The sequence below is a fragment of the Alosa alosa genome, chromosome 2 (genome assembly GCF_017589495.1).
Source record: "Alosa alosa isolate M-15738 ecotype Scorff River chromosome 2, AALO_Geno_1.1, whole genome shotgun sequence".
Taxonomy (NCBI): Eukaryota; Metazoa; Chordata; class Actinopteri; order Clupeiformes; family Clupeidae; genus Alosa; species Alosa alosa.
In genome coordinates, this window is record NC_063190.1 from 701244 (window position 1) to 716014 (window position 14771).

The following is a 14771-nucleotide window of genomic DNA, read 5'->3' on the forward strand; positions in this document are numbered from 1 at the left end:
GGAGCTAAATTGTCTCGGAGGATGTAGAAGCAAGTATTGCTTAAAAGGCTCAGTTATCATGATAGGATTTTCATAATTTAAAGAAAACCTGGCCCATCACCACTGGATAAACACCTGGTATGGGAAAAGCCATAATTAGTTGACAGCACTGTAGCTGTGGCATTGTCTCTAGTTACCGAAATGTGGATTAGACCAAAGTGATAACGGTAACTAGCCTGACGAGCCAGACCCACATTAAAATGTAGGGTCTGGGCACTCATCGTTCGCAGTGCTCAGTCCAAGGGGCGGGATAATCAGTTGTCTTTCAAATTCCCTCTGCACGCAATAGGGCAGCGCTATGACTCCCATGTGTTTCCCACCAGCGGAGCTAGTTGGCTAGTTCAAACGTTTGCCAACTTAATAAAAGCTTAACTCGTGTCACACTGTTCACCAGCAGCAACATCCATCTTATTTGTTTTCAAGTAGCAGGGAATTCAAGCCAAACTATTGCAACTCTGCCATCAATCATTATGTTAAGCCCACCTAACGACTCTATACACGATTTCATTGGCCTGATTAAGTTTCGATTTCTGGAGCTCACAAGCCAACGGAGAGTTGCTAGACTAGCCCTGGAAGCAAATGTAATTTGCTGCCGCCAAGGGCGTGTCTAGATTTCTAGGCTAAACAGTAACTGGATAGCCCTAATTTGTAGCCCTCAAATACCTCATCAATTTCCAAAATCACAAAGAAAACAATAAAATAAAATGGGAATAAAATGGTTTTAACTCTCTTCCCCATAAAGACGACTTTTGACGCACCCCCTGTACCCATAATGACGAGTTTTGACACCTCCGGTATTTCCATAAAGACATGATTTGACGACTATTAGAACAGGTTCCGGTTTTTCAGATGTAACAGAGGCTGTGATAGGTGGAGCCCACTACAAACCCATATTAGTCCCACCAATAGGATTAAATCATACATTTTCACAGGGTTTCCCGAAGTTAGTCGAAGGGGTGATGTTTGAAGCCACCGGAATAAAGTGTTAAACAAACAACACATGCGTTAGTAATAGTAAGATGGCACAATTTAGAAGCTGCGAAGAACGTGATTTCTTCTTAAATAACTTTGTAGAAAGTGAGTCTGAATCTGACTTTTATGGATTTGACTCTGACTCTGACTTTTGTGCAGTTAACCGAACAACGTAGACTAACGTTACCGGCAATGCAACTTCATGGAGCCGTGTAGTATCTGGCAAAGAATACATGCTAAGGTAGCAAACTAACCGAAATTGGCCAGTGCGTTAAAAAACGATGTTTGTTTTCACCTGCCGTGTCTCGCACTTGTATACCTCAAAATTAGATGAATCACATTGAATCCCCAATGAATTGATAGTGGAGTCTCATCTTTACAGAGATATACAATACTTCAATAAAGTTTATGATGGTAAAAGTCATTTATAATCACTTGTGGAGGTTTGTTGTCTTTTATGCAAATATGTTCAAACAAATAATATTTAAAGACATAGTGGTTAATAGGAAGACTTATTTATTAAAGCACTTACGAATTAAAATGGGAAGATTTATTTTTACCCATACTGTTACCTCACCTTTTTATATTTTTATCCCTTTAGGCATGTTCAAAAGTGTGCGTGTACGTAAGCAGCCAGGTCGAACGTGTACGACGCTCCATGGATGGGAAGAATGTTGACACTGTTCTGGCAGAGCTGGGTGTGCGCTTCCACCGGCTCATCCATGAGCATCTACAGCAGTTCACTTACAGCTCTATGGGAGGCATGTTGGCCATCTGTGACGTCGCTGAATACCGTCGAAGTGCCAAAGATTTTAGGGTGAGTCAATCAGTCAAAAGTCAGAGAAAACTGGGGCAACTGAGATTTTTCTTTCTGAAAGATACTGAATGTATAGTAATATACTGTGGAGTTTAAATGTGTATTTTTTTTAATGAACCCAGTATTCTGTCCATTTCATAGCCACAAGCTAGAACTGCCACTGCCCGTTACATTACAGTATATCAATTTCGATAAGGATAGATAGATAGATAGATAGATAGATAGATAGATAGATAGATAGATAGATAGATACTTTATTGATCCCCAGGGGAAATTCAAGGTCTCAGCAGCATACATACAACACAAACACATTCTTTAACAGCAGAAGCTAAAATACAAATTATACTAACTAACACTTCATACAATATATAAAAATATACTAAATTACAAATTATACTAACTAACACTTAATCTAAATCAATTCTAAAAACAGTATCCACATAGTGGTGATTAATCAATCAGAGGCGCTTGCAATGACTGAGGCAGGGACTGAGCCTGTGATTCTCTGTGCATAGGAAGGTATGGTAAGGTGCTCTAAGGTGCTCTGTGTGAATGAGTGTCATGGTGGTAGTGCAATGGTGATAGTGGTCATGGTAATAGTGCAAATGAGTAAGTCCAACAGTGCAACAATGCAGAAGTAAAGTAAAGTCTATATATCTATATATTTAACTATTTAAGAAAAGTGTGGCCACAGTTCGGCTGTGGCATGGAGGCATATATGCATATGTGCTAATGTAGCACGCAAACAGTGAGTCATAAAGACAGCGGTACAAGTGGCTAGTGGACAGACAGTACCAAACATGGAGGGGAAATCACCTTGACGACATAACAAAAGGGATGTGGTAGAGGGGGTTTTTTTTCTTCAAAAAGGTCTGACAAGCTATTTGTTGTTGTCTACATGTTTCAATGAATCAAATTCTTTTTAAGAAGCACTATGCCTGTTTACAGAGGGGAAAATAGTCACTGACAAAAGTATTGGCACTCTTTAGAAATGTTTGTTTTTAAGCAAAATACACACACTTTTGGAGTTTGAGAAAACAAACAAACCAGGACCATTTCAAAAGCTGAACACAACTGAAACAACAATTGGTTTCCCCAAATTCAACACAAAATTTCACCAAAATGCTGTGGGAAGTGAACTGTCAAACTGGTCAAAAGTCTTGGCACCCTTCACAAAGTGACAGAATGACCATGGTTTTTTTTCATGGGTAACCATGACTATGGTTTGACCATGGTTTTTTGTAACCATGATAACCATGGTTTATCACTATAGTTGATAACCTATGTGCTGCTAGAAAAATTGGGCTCTCTGGAAGCTCCCTGTCAGTGCTGAGCCCTTAGAATCCCCCTTACTCCCCCTTTCAAACTCACAACCTCCAGATTACGAAACTGAGGTGGTATCTACTGCGCTAACGTGGCTTCAGCTGCAGATGGCAGTAGAGACCTCATGTTTTATCACTATTGTTTTATCATGGTTTCATTGCAGGTGTTCAGGTCTGTGGGAGCCGTTTTCAATGTTTGCTAAAAGAAAAATGATGCTATTTATTAATTCTCAATAACTCATTACAATTACAAAATAACTTATTTTCAAAGACTGCACACAGTACACTCCCCCTACACATAACTGTGTTGTTTGTGTCTACTGGAGTGTGATGATTGGAGGTGCTATGTACCTTACTGTAACTGTGTCCTCCTCCTAACTGGGCCTGCTGTGTGTATCTGTGTCTATGTGTGTGTGTGTGAGTGTAGGTGTCTGTGTGTGGGAATGTTGTTTTTCTGCACCTGCTATTCCCACACAAAGTTACAAAATTGTTACAATTTAAGCACTTTCACCTGTTCTGAGTTGTAAGAAATAAGCACCTATAATGATTAAAAATCTTGTTTCTAATTTTTGTTTTCTCACAAAAATGAAAATGATCATCTGATCATAAATGGGATCTCACAGGGGTAAATGGCAAATATGAACCATAAATGATGTCTATAGCATTGGTAATTTAGCTAAAGTATTTTAATATATAAGTATTTTTTTAAATGTTATGTTCAAGGTCAAGTTTATTATCATATACAGCATTGAAATTCCTTGTGCTCAAGTGTCCATTCAACTTAAAGAATAAATAAAAAAAAATACTATAAAAATAGGATGGGAAAAAAGGAGGAAGAGGGTAAAACAAAATCCAAAAAACGAAGTGCCATTGTGTGGGGATTTCCAAGGACGGTTCAGCATCCTAATGACTTGCAGGTAGAAACTATCCCTGTATCTGCTGGTACGGGTCCTTATGCTCTTGTATCGTCTACCAGAAGGCAGGTGGCTGGGATGACTGGGGTCAGAAACTACGCTTGGCCTTTTTCTTCTGCAGCACTGGCTGTAGAGGTCCTGGATGGATGGTAACTCAGTCCTTGCAATGCACTGTGCTAATCTGACAACTCTTTGTAGCGTTTTTCGATCCTGGGCAGTGCTGTTACCATACCATGTTGTTATGCCACCAGTCTGAATGCTCTCTATTGTACAGCGGTATAAGTTGGTCAATATTTTGTAGTCCATTCCAAATTTCCGTAGACGGAACAGAAAGAAGAGCCGCTGTCTTTGTGACCACACCAATATGGTGTGTCCAGCTCAGACCCTCACTGATGTTTATATGGCTGTATCGATTTGAAAGCCTAATAATGTGGTGGGTCCACACAGGTTAAACCCTAACATTACCATGGTCATTAACCATGGTTTTCTTCAGAAGGTATAAACCATTAGCCTAGAAATCTAGACGCACCCTAGCGGCAGCAAATGCAATTTGCTGCCAGGGTAGTCTAGCAACTCTCGGTTGGCTTGCGAGCTGGAAAATTAAACTTTGATCAGGCCAATCACATTGTGTACAGAGTCGGTAGGCGGGCTTAACATATGATGATGATGATATGATGGCAGAGTTGCGACGGTTAGGCGTGAATTCCCTGCTACTTGAAAACAAAGAAGATGGATGCTGCTGCTGGCGAACAGCGTGACACAAGTTAAGCTTTGTTTAAGTTGGCAACTAGCCAACTAGCAAAAACTAGCCAACTAGCTCCACTGGTGGGAGAACGCATGGGACTCATGAGCTGTAGCGCCATCCTATTGCGTGTAGAGGGAATTTGAAAGACAACCGTATATCCCGCCCCTCGGACTGAGCGAAGGGTGAGTCCCCAGACCCTACATCTTGATGTGGGTCTGCCTCGTCAGGCTAATAAACCATGTTTTTTTCCTCAGAAGGTATAAACCATGATTTTCTTCAGAAGGTGTAAACCATGGTTTTCCTCAGAAGGTATAAACCAGGACTATTCAATTAAAAATTAAGTTGGGCCAGATTTTCAAACCAAGAGATTTAGCTGGGCCAGACATTTTCAGCGGCTGGTAGGATAAGCAGCAGATATGATGACACATTTTTAAACCAACACAAATGAATGTATAGGCCTATTGAAAAACAAGTAGCCTAATGTTTACATGTATTGTTTTCCTTTTGTTTTTTTCACATTGGACACAGGCACATTAAAACGGCATCAAACTTTTTCATGTGCTTGTATCAGATGTGTGTTTGTAAACTTGTAAACTCTCCCATGCCCACATCCACGAATGTCCTTCTAGTTAACATATTAAAATGAGTGTGATTGTGGGAGGAGAGAGGGTGGAGTGTAATGCTCGTGCATGTGTGCTTAATTTCACGTTAATCGGGATGTACAAAGAAAAGCTGCGTGGAATGCTGCGTACGCACAGTTTCATACATCAGGATTTTTTTGTGTGTATGCTACTTTTCAGGTTTGCATGTACGCAATGTTTTAGTATGAAATCCACCCAAGTCTTTGTACATGAGACCCAGGCTACTAGGGATTTCTGTAGGATTTTTTGAAGGCTCGCGAAATGTTTCTTTCTCTGGCAAAACTACGGGCTGGGCCACTCAGAGGTTGATTCTGGGCCGCATGTGGCCCGCGGGCCGCCAATTGAATAGCCCTGGTATAAACCATGGTTTTCCTCAGAAGGTATTTAAACCATGGTTTTCTTCAGAAGGTATAAACCATGGTTTTTCCAACCCAACTTTATCGACTGTTATCGACTTTAAACATAATAGTTACACGGTTACCATGGTAAAACCATAATAGTACCACAGTCACCATGAAGTGTGATACCACCAAGGTGCTACCAAAGCTACTATGAAGAACTATGCATAAACCATAGTAGTACTATGGTTAGGAGCATGGTGATCAGGGTTTTGCACCGATAGAAGCACACTTTTCATTGTTAAAGTCCAGTGCTAAGGTTATGAGTAGTCAGACGTCAGCTGTGGTAGCATTCCTGAGAAATATCAGTCCATTTCTAATGGACAATAGACTCAAGTTTACTCACTTTACATTTCTTTTTTTCTTCTTTTTTTTAAGGGATTAAGCCGGGATATCTTGGTTATCCTGGCCAAAAATTTTTGGGGGCTTTTTTTATGCCTTTATTGCGGATAGGATAGTGTAGAATGACAGGAAGTGAATGGGAGAGTGGGATCTGGAAATGACCACGGGGCGGGAATCGAACCCGGGTCGCCGGCGTACGGTGCAGGTGCCCCAGCCAGTTGCGCCACGGCCGGGGCCCACTTTACATTTCTATTGGTTTTTATGGACAGTATGAGGTTTTCTCCAAGGATTTCCAAATATTTGAATGACTATCTACCCATTTATATGCAGCTGATTATCAGTGTGACCACGGCAACCTTGGCTAACCCTGACAATTGCCTGTTAAGGTGAACAAAATGTTGACATGTTCAACACTTATTTCCTCCGCTGTATTTCTCAAAATTGTTCAGAAAATGCAGCTATATTGCCATCTTCTTCGATTTTTACATTTTGTCTGACACAAGCAGTTTAAAGATCCAAAATTGTGGCGAAGCATGGACAAGATCAAGGCTACAAGTCTATCTCCAGAGATCTTGATGTTCCTGTGTCTACTGTGCGCAACATCATGAAAATGTCTACGGAATGTGGACAGAAGAGAGAAATTGGAACGAAGGATAGTTTGAATGGTGGATAAAGAAACTTCAAGAAGATAAAGAAACAAATTCAAGCTGACCTGCAGACACAGGGTACAACAGTGTCAGCCCACACTATCCGTCTCAATCTGAATGAAATGGGACGCTGTGGTAGGAGACCCAGGAGGACCCACTGTTGACACAGAGACATAAAAAAAAGTCAGACTGGAGTTTGGCAAAACATACCCGAGGAAGCCAAAACAAAAGAAATAAACATGTGAACACCAAAGCATTTGTAATTGCAACAATTTTCTGGGAGAAGTAGTGCATTATCTGACAGAAGTGCAGGGGTCCTAATATTTTTGGCTATGGCTGTGAAATAGTAAAGATGTGTAACTTTAAAAGTAAAAGTAAATATAACCGCAAGCGTGACGGGGTCCGAGCAAAATTAACATTAGGTAGCAGTGCTTTTTAGTTTACATATGCTTTGATTGTTTGGGCCCAATTGTTCAAAAGAAACGTGATGGGATTTCGGTTATCGGATTTCAGTTTCCGGATTTTGGCTATCGGATTGGATCAAATCTTGAAAATGGGTTGTTCAAAGGGAAACAAGGATCTTGAAATTGGATTCTGGAAATCTATTCTTGGTTTTGATCTGGATAAAACCTTCACTTTGTGTTGTTCAAAACTTTTGATTTGGATTGGAATAAATTTGATCCATAAAATTAGGATTACCCTGTGCTGTAACGTTATTGTGTGCTAACCTCCACAACCTAACAGTATTCTAACAGTACTCTATTCTAGTGTGCTAATCTCCACAACCCAATAGTTTTCTAACAATACCCTATTCTAGTGTGCTAACCTCCTCAACCCAACAGTATTCTAACAGTAGTTTCTAGTGCGCTAAACTCCACAACCCAATAGTATTCTAACACTACTCTATTCTACAGGACTATGCATTTGTCATGGATAAGATGAAGGGTCTGATAATAGAAGGCAGTGTTTCCCACAGAATGGAATTGTATTTGTGGTGGTAGATGAAGGGGGTGGGGGTGGGTTCTGTGTTGGAGTCAATAAGATGAACAGCCTATAATTATGCAGTTATACTTGCCTTGCACGACAAGTCCTGACAAGTAGCTGTAACGTTATAGTGTGCTAACCTCCACAACCCAACAGTATTCTAACAGTATTCTATTCTAGTATGCTAACCTCCACAACCCAGCTGAAGGAACTGTAGGGGGCGATGTGGGTCGAGGTAGAGTTAGTGTGTGGCAAGCAGGCAGAGCCTCGGTCAGAAGGCTCAATGGTATGAAGTGATGACACGGAGATGGCAGGTTTCGGTGCAACACAAGTGAACTTTATTTGAGTTTCAATTAATCTGTTCTTTTGTTCTTTTCTTGTATGTGTGGTGCATCAAAGAGGAAACAAACAGAAAATGGAGTAATCAGTGAAATGGGGTAAATCAGTACAGATCCCAACTCACAAACAAACCAATTGACATTTGAACAATAAACTGAAATCATATGGCTATATAAGGTACAACTAAACAATACTTGACATTCCAAGTCAACCATCATCTCACATGGGATTCCAACACACCAAACCAACAAACAAAGACCTTAACTTAACACATTGGCAGAGCTACTCTACAAACTGATAAACATCACAAAAGTCATAGTGAGGGTCATTAAAGTGATTACTTACGTTAACTCAAAGATGCACACAGAGCAGGACACACTGGAGTGCTGGGTTGAGATGAACAAAAGAGTGAACTGGGGGCGAGCAAACAATTTATCCTGGTCTGAGCCCCTGCTCCGGAGCTACAGGGTTTCCCAGCAGGTAAACTGGGTGTGGTTAGGTGGCAGAGCCAAACAATCCTGCAATTTCACCACAGCACTTTCACCTCAAGCCCTCCTTACACTGACAGACTTTGGAAAGATTTGCAAAGATTTGGAAAAGATTTTTGAAAGACTACAGTCTCAGACCCTCTCACATCTAAAGACAAGTAGTAGAGTTTTAAGTCACAGACTATGATTTTGCAATGACTAGGGATCTTGCAGGGTCACTATTTACAAGACTGCAACACGATTCCTTTAAATTATTACCCATCGTGCAATAGATAAACAGGAACTGAAAATTATAGCCTACTAAACTCAAAGTTGTATTTTCGTGTTGCTGCAGCATTGTTTCATGCGTGACATCCTTAACCGATATAGAGTTGTTCTGTCAAGTGGAAGAGCCGACTAAATATGTATAAGAAATGACAAATATTATATAATATATTGTTATAATAACAAATAATTATAGGCTACAGCTGTGTCGGAGTCAATAAGATAAACAGCCTATAATTATACAGTTTTTATAAACTGGCTGTTGGCTAGTCACATTCACAAGGTGAAAATGTGTATTGGTAATCACACAACAAGAAAAACTCCAAGCATACATTTGACAATAAAATGAAGGGCTTTCCTGAAAGAGTACACCTGAAAACTTTTTGAAATTCTGGGGAAATTAGACATTTGTAGAGAAGAACACTAATGGATGAAATATAAATATGATGGACTTAATGATGAAGGAAAAATAGTAAACAAAGAAGTTCCCCTAAATTTCAGAGTGTCTCGGCATTCTGATTTTTGGCAACTAATGACTGTGTATGTTGATTGCCTGATAATTCAGGTGCTGTTCAATGTGAATCTTAAATGACCAAAAGCATGTGCAGCTTAATCCTAAAACTCCAGCGGGGATTTGAACTCTCAACCTATAAAACAGCAGTACAAGGCATTATCCCACTGAGCTACTGATAATCCTATATATTGCGTAGTCACATTCAAATTGTGAAAATGTGTGTTGGCAAACACACAACATCAAGAAAGCTTCTAGTATACATTTGACAATAGAATTAAGGGCTTTATAAAAACAGTACAGATCTGAAAATGTGCACTGTGAATGGTATCCACCTAATGATGGTTGTATGGTTGTTATCCAAGAAAAAGAAATTACTCATATAGGTGATATAGGAGAAAAGGCCTAAGTGGTCTAACTTTATTGGCCTAAATCTCTGAAATGGAACAAAATATCAAAATTCTGAGCAATAACTTTTGTGAGCCTTGGTCTAAACATTGTCTGTGAGAATAATTTTGGTGAAGATTTGATTATTTTTGAAGACTGTGAAACTTTTTCCACTGTGAAACGGCTTTTCCATGAAATTGTGGCAAAAGTAAACATTTTTAGACCATAAGACCAGGGCTAAAAAGATGCATCTGAGTTTAGTGATTAATATTATGAAAGAATTTTTAGTCTAGGTCAATCTGGTAAGGAGAAATAAGCATGATTAACTTTTTTTTCCAATAGCGCCACCTTTGGGTGGAGTACCCCAAATCTTGGGTTATGTGTAGAGGGGGGTACTGGTAACCATACTTGAAAATGTCAAGAGTTTTGGAGTTACGGTGTAGGCTGCAGTATGACTTACAGAATTTTGGCCAAAAATGAACGGTACAGAAACAATAGGGGTCCTGTAGCTACGCTGCTCAGACCCCTAATAATTAGTTTGACCCTTCATAGTGTGTGCCTAGTCAATTTAATTCGTCATTCATTTTTGCTGAAGGTGTCAGAAACTAATTGCCACGCTAATGATCTGCCTTTTCCTCATAACAGGTTCCACTGGTGCTCCAGCTATTTGATACACTTCATGCCCTGTGCAATCTGCTTGTTGTTGCCCCTGACAACCTCAAACAAGTATGCTGTGGGGAACAGCTTACCAACCTGGACCGCAACCTTCTCCACACCTTCGTCCAGCTTCGGGCAGATTACCGCTCCTCCCGACTGGGACGTCACTTTACTTAATGTCCATCATGACTGCGGTCATGGTCCCGTCTTTACAAATGCTTAAACTCCATAATTAACACTAAAGGATCACAATAAATTGAGATATCCAATAAATTCACTGGATAGATATATCCACATGTTTAAAATGTCTTTGCTTGCATTGTGTTGTGCCAAATATGTGTTACTTGATAAAGATGTGTGTAATTCTGCATTTATGTTAGGTTGGGGAACATCACCATCACTAAACCCTGGTTGTCACATTACAGAAGTGTTGCAGGTCCATTTACACTATGGGTGGAATTTCACTTAGTCTGATAGCAAAAGCAAGCAGCTTTGAATGGTGCTCTTACATCTAGGAAATTGCTGTCATTCAATGTTGGATTAAAAAAATAACAAAAAAAGTTTGAGATCAATCACTGTCTTCTACCAACTACCCAAACTTTCAGGAAAAAAAACATATTTGACCTTGATTTTGTTTTTTTTGTTATTTTGCTCCTTTTATTTGTTATTTTGTCTCCGCTGTGTTCTATCAGTTTTCACCTAATATGTTGTTCATCATCTCTGAAGTACCCTGACTCCTTTTAAGTCTTTTTAATTTTGGGAAAGTACTTTCCTTTTCACCACATTGTTTATTAAATCACATATGCATATTGAGACAAACATTGATTTTCAGAAAGTGTTTCATATTGTTTTTAATAAATCATCCACTGTTTGTTCAGTGCAGATTGACTGTTATAGCAACACCCTGAGTTCAGCATCATACAAGTGTGCAATCAGAACAAAATATGGATCATGAAACATGTACTGTACAACCTAGTTGAACTGTACAAGACACCAGTGTCTTTTTTTCATCATAATTAACAACCGCTTTAGATTATGAACACAATATAAAAGACAACAAATGCACAAATTACTATAACTGAAATTCAGTGGAAAAAGCACTACAGTAGATGTACTGTAACATATGTGACTGATATTTAAAACAATAAAACATCTGTTCATAGAGACAGATCTTTGGGGATCTATTGTACCAAAACAAGAGAACATTGTGTTTTTATCTACAGCATTCACAATTATTGTCACCCCTGATAGTTTAAAGTTGAGTAAAGGGAAGTATTACAAAAATATAGCTGTACGCATCAATGAGGGGGGCCAAGCAGACTAGCAGGTTGGAGTTGCCTTGGCAGCTCAATGCTAATTACATCGGATTAGAATAAATATGGGTATGTAGTATAAACAATGACAGCCATTATGTGCCAGAACGCTCACCATACACCAGGTTGAGGTGGAGAGTGAGGGAGTGAATGAGTCAATTACAGTGGGGGATGATTAGGTGGCTAGATTGAATGAGCCAGGTTGGGAATTTAGCAAGGACACCAGGGAACCCCCTACTCTGTGATAAGTGCCATGGGATCTTTAATGACCACAGTGAGTCAGGACCTCAGTTTAACGTCTCATCCGAAGGACGGCATCTCCTACAGTACAGTGTCCCGTCACTGCACTGGCGCGTTGGGATCGATCTTTTTGGCCACCCTGAGTGTCACCTACTGGCCACCACTTCCAGCAGCAACTTAGTTTTCCAGGCCCACACCTGCTTAGCTTCAGTAATTCAGCAAAGACAGGGTATTTGTTGGTCTGGCTGCTGGCAAAGTATAAGTATATACTTTTCAGATCCTGTGAGGGAAATTTGGTCTCTGCATTTAACCCAATCGGTGAATTAGTGAAACAAACAGCACACAGTGAACACACAGTGAGGTGAAGCACACACTAATCCCAGCGCAGTGAGCTGCCTGCTTCAGCGGCGGCGCTCGGGGAGCAGTGAGGGGTTAGGTGCCTTGCTCAAGGGCACTTCAGCCGCGGCCCACTAGTCGGGGCTCGAACCGGCAACCCTCCAGTTATAAGTCCAGAGTGCTAACCAGTGGGCCACGGCTGCCCACCAAGTATGGTACTACATACCAAAAGTATGTACATTTATAGATAAATAGAACACTATGGGTGGTATAGGGTAGTGCAATTGTTATGGTTATGGATTTGGCAGACGCCTTTGTCCAAAGCGACACACAAATACAAAACAACATAATATTTAAAATTGAACAGGGAACAGATTAGAATGTTGGTCAAATATAATAAGGAGAATAGTAATAATAAACAATTTAATCAATAGCCTAATAAAATAAGCAATGAAAATGAGGGGAAAAGCAATAATAAAACAATAATGTCCATTCAATCAATAATATAAAAACAATGACATGGTAAGACTACATTAAGGAGAATATCAATAATAAACAATAATGTCAAATTAATCAACAGCCTAATGAAAAAAAAACAATATTATACAAACCATAACACATAAGCGCTTAAACAACTAATTACATGTTGAACAGGAATGTCTTTAGACCCCTCTTAAACGACCCAAAACTACCACAGGAACGGAGAGCACTGGGCAACTCATTCCACCAACATGGAACCACTGATTAATAGAGTCTTGAATTAGACCTAGTTTTTATGACTGGTCGACATAACAGACGCTCATCAGAAGACCGCAGTGGGCGGTTGGGGGTGTAAGGCTTGATTATTGAATTAAAATAACTAGGAGCAGATCCAGTCAGTGTCCTATAGGCCAAAGTGAGAGATTTAAATTTAATTCTGGCTACTATAGGGAGCCAATGGAGAGTAACTAGGAGAGGAGTGACATGTGTCCTCTTTGGCTGATTGAAGACCAAATTGCTCCAGCATTCTGAATCAGCTGTAATGATCTTATTACACAAGCGGGTAAGCCAGCTAATAGTGAATTACAATAGTCCATCTTAGAGATGACCATGGTCTGAACAAGAAGTTGTGTGGAATCTTGTGTCAGATAAGGTCTGATCTTCCTAATGTTGTAAAGCATAAACCGACATGATTTTGTAATAGAAGCTACATGCTCAGAGAAGTTAAGTCGGTCATCAATTACAATGCCCAAGTTACGTGCCGATCTAGTTGGGGTCAGTGAAGTTGAGTCAAGCTGGATGTTAATCTGTTGGGGAATAGCCGTTTTAGCTGGAAACACCAAAAACTCTGTTTTTGAGAGATTAAGCTGAAGGTGCCGATCTTTCATCCAGGCTGAAATATCCTGAAGGCATGCAGAAATCCGGTGGGAAACGCTAGAGTCATCAGGTGGGAAAGTTAGGTAAAGTTGAGTGTCGTCTGCATAACAGTGATCGTCAAATCCATGGGAGCGAATGGTCTCACCTAAGGAAGTGGTGTAAATAGAGAAAAGCAAGGGTCCTAATACTGATCCCTGAGGCACACCTGTGGTGAGGCTGGGTTGTCTGTTGAGGGGTTTGTTGTCAACGGTATGCAGAGGTAGAGTTCAGTAGGTGATAGCCGCAGGGAGGAAGCTTCCTCTGGACGGGTTCGGGTGCAGAGAGACCTGTAACGCCTCCTGGAGGGGAGTGGGGTGAACAGTCTGTGGTTAGGGTGAGAATAAGCATGGCTTATTCTCAGCATTGCGGTGCTTTCTAGTCGAAGGCTACCTCAGAGATATGGACACCCAGAAACTTGAAGCTGGTGACAAGCTCCACCTCAGTCACGTTGATGAGAATGGGTGTGTGTGTGCTAGCTTTAGACTTCCACAAGTCCACAATGAGCTCTTTGGTCTTCTTCGTGTTGAGAGCTGGGTTGTCAAAGTCAAAGTCAAAGTCAAAGTCAGCTTTATTGTCAATTTCTTCACATGTTCCAGACATACAAAGAGATCGAAATTACGTTTCTCACTATCCCACGGTGAAGACAAGACATATTTTACCAATTTTAAGTCCACAGACAAACATAACATTCAAGTAAACAAAAAAGTAAGTAAATAAGTAAATAAGAGGGCACATATAATAATGAAAAAATAAGAGCAGCAAAATTTTGTTGAAATTGTGCATAGACAGTCAATAAAAACTAGTGCAAAGTCAGGCCAATAAGAGGCTTGGGTAGTTCTGTTTGACCTGAGTAATGAAGAAAAAGTGGCATAGTGGTGCAAGTTATGTAAGAGCAGCAGAAGTGTTGTGTTTTCAGGACAACAACACCAAGTTGTAAAGTGTACAAGTGTGCAAGTGTTCAAGTGTGCAAGTGGAGTAGTGCAGGCGCCATTGTGGGTCCAATGTCCAGGATGTTATGTA

The 14771-nt window shown here is 40.2% G+C and overlaps 1 protein-coding gene across 2 annotated transcripts in view; it reads left to right on the plus strand.

The window, feature by feature from the left end:
* The window catches only part of exoc5 (exocyst complex component 5), a 73173-nt gene extending 61511 nt beyond the window's left edge, over nt 1–11662 (plus strand). For both annotated transcript variants that reach the window (XM_048270882.1, XM_048270879.1), the window contains 2 exons: nt 1613–1828; nt 10456–11662. In XM_048270882.1, the coding sequence (XP_048126839.1) occupies nt 1613–1828; nt 10456–10644 (405 nt within the window). In that variant the 3' untranslated portion in view covers nt 10645–11662. The remainder of the gene's footprint in view (nt 1–1612; nt 1829–10455) is intronic.
* Nucleotides 11663–14771: the final 3109 nt, after the last annotated feature.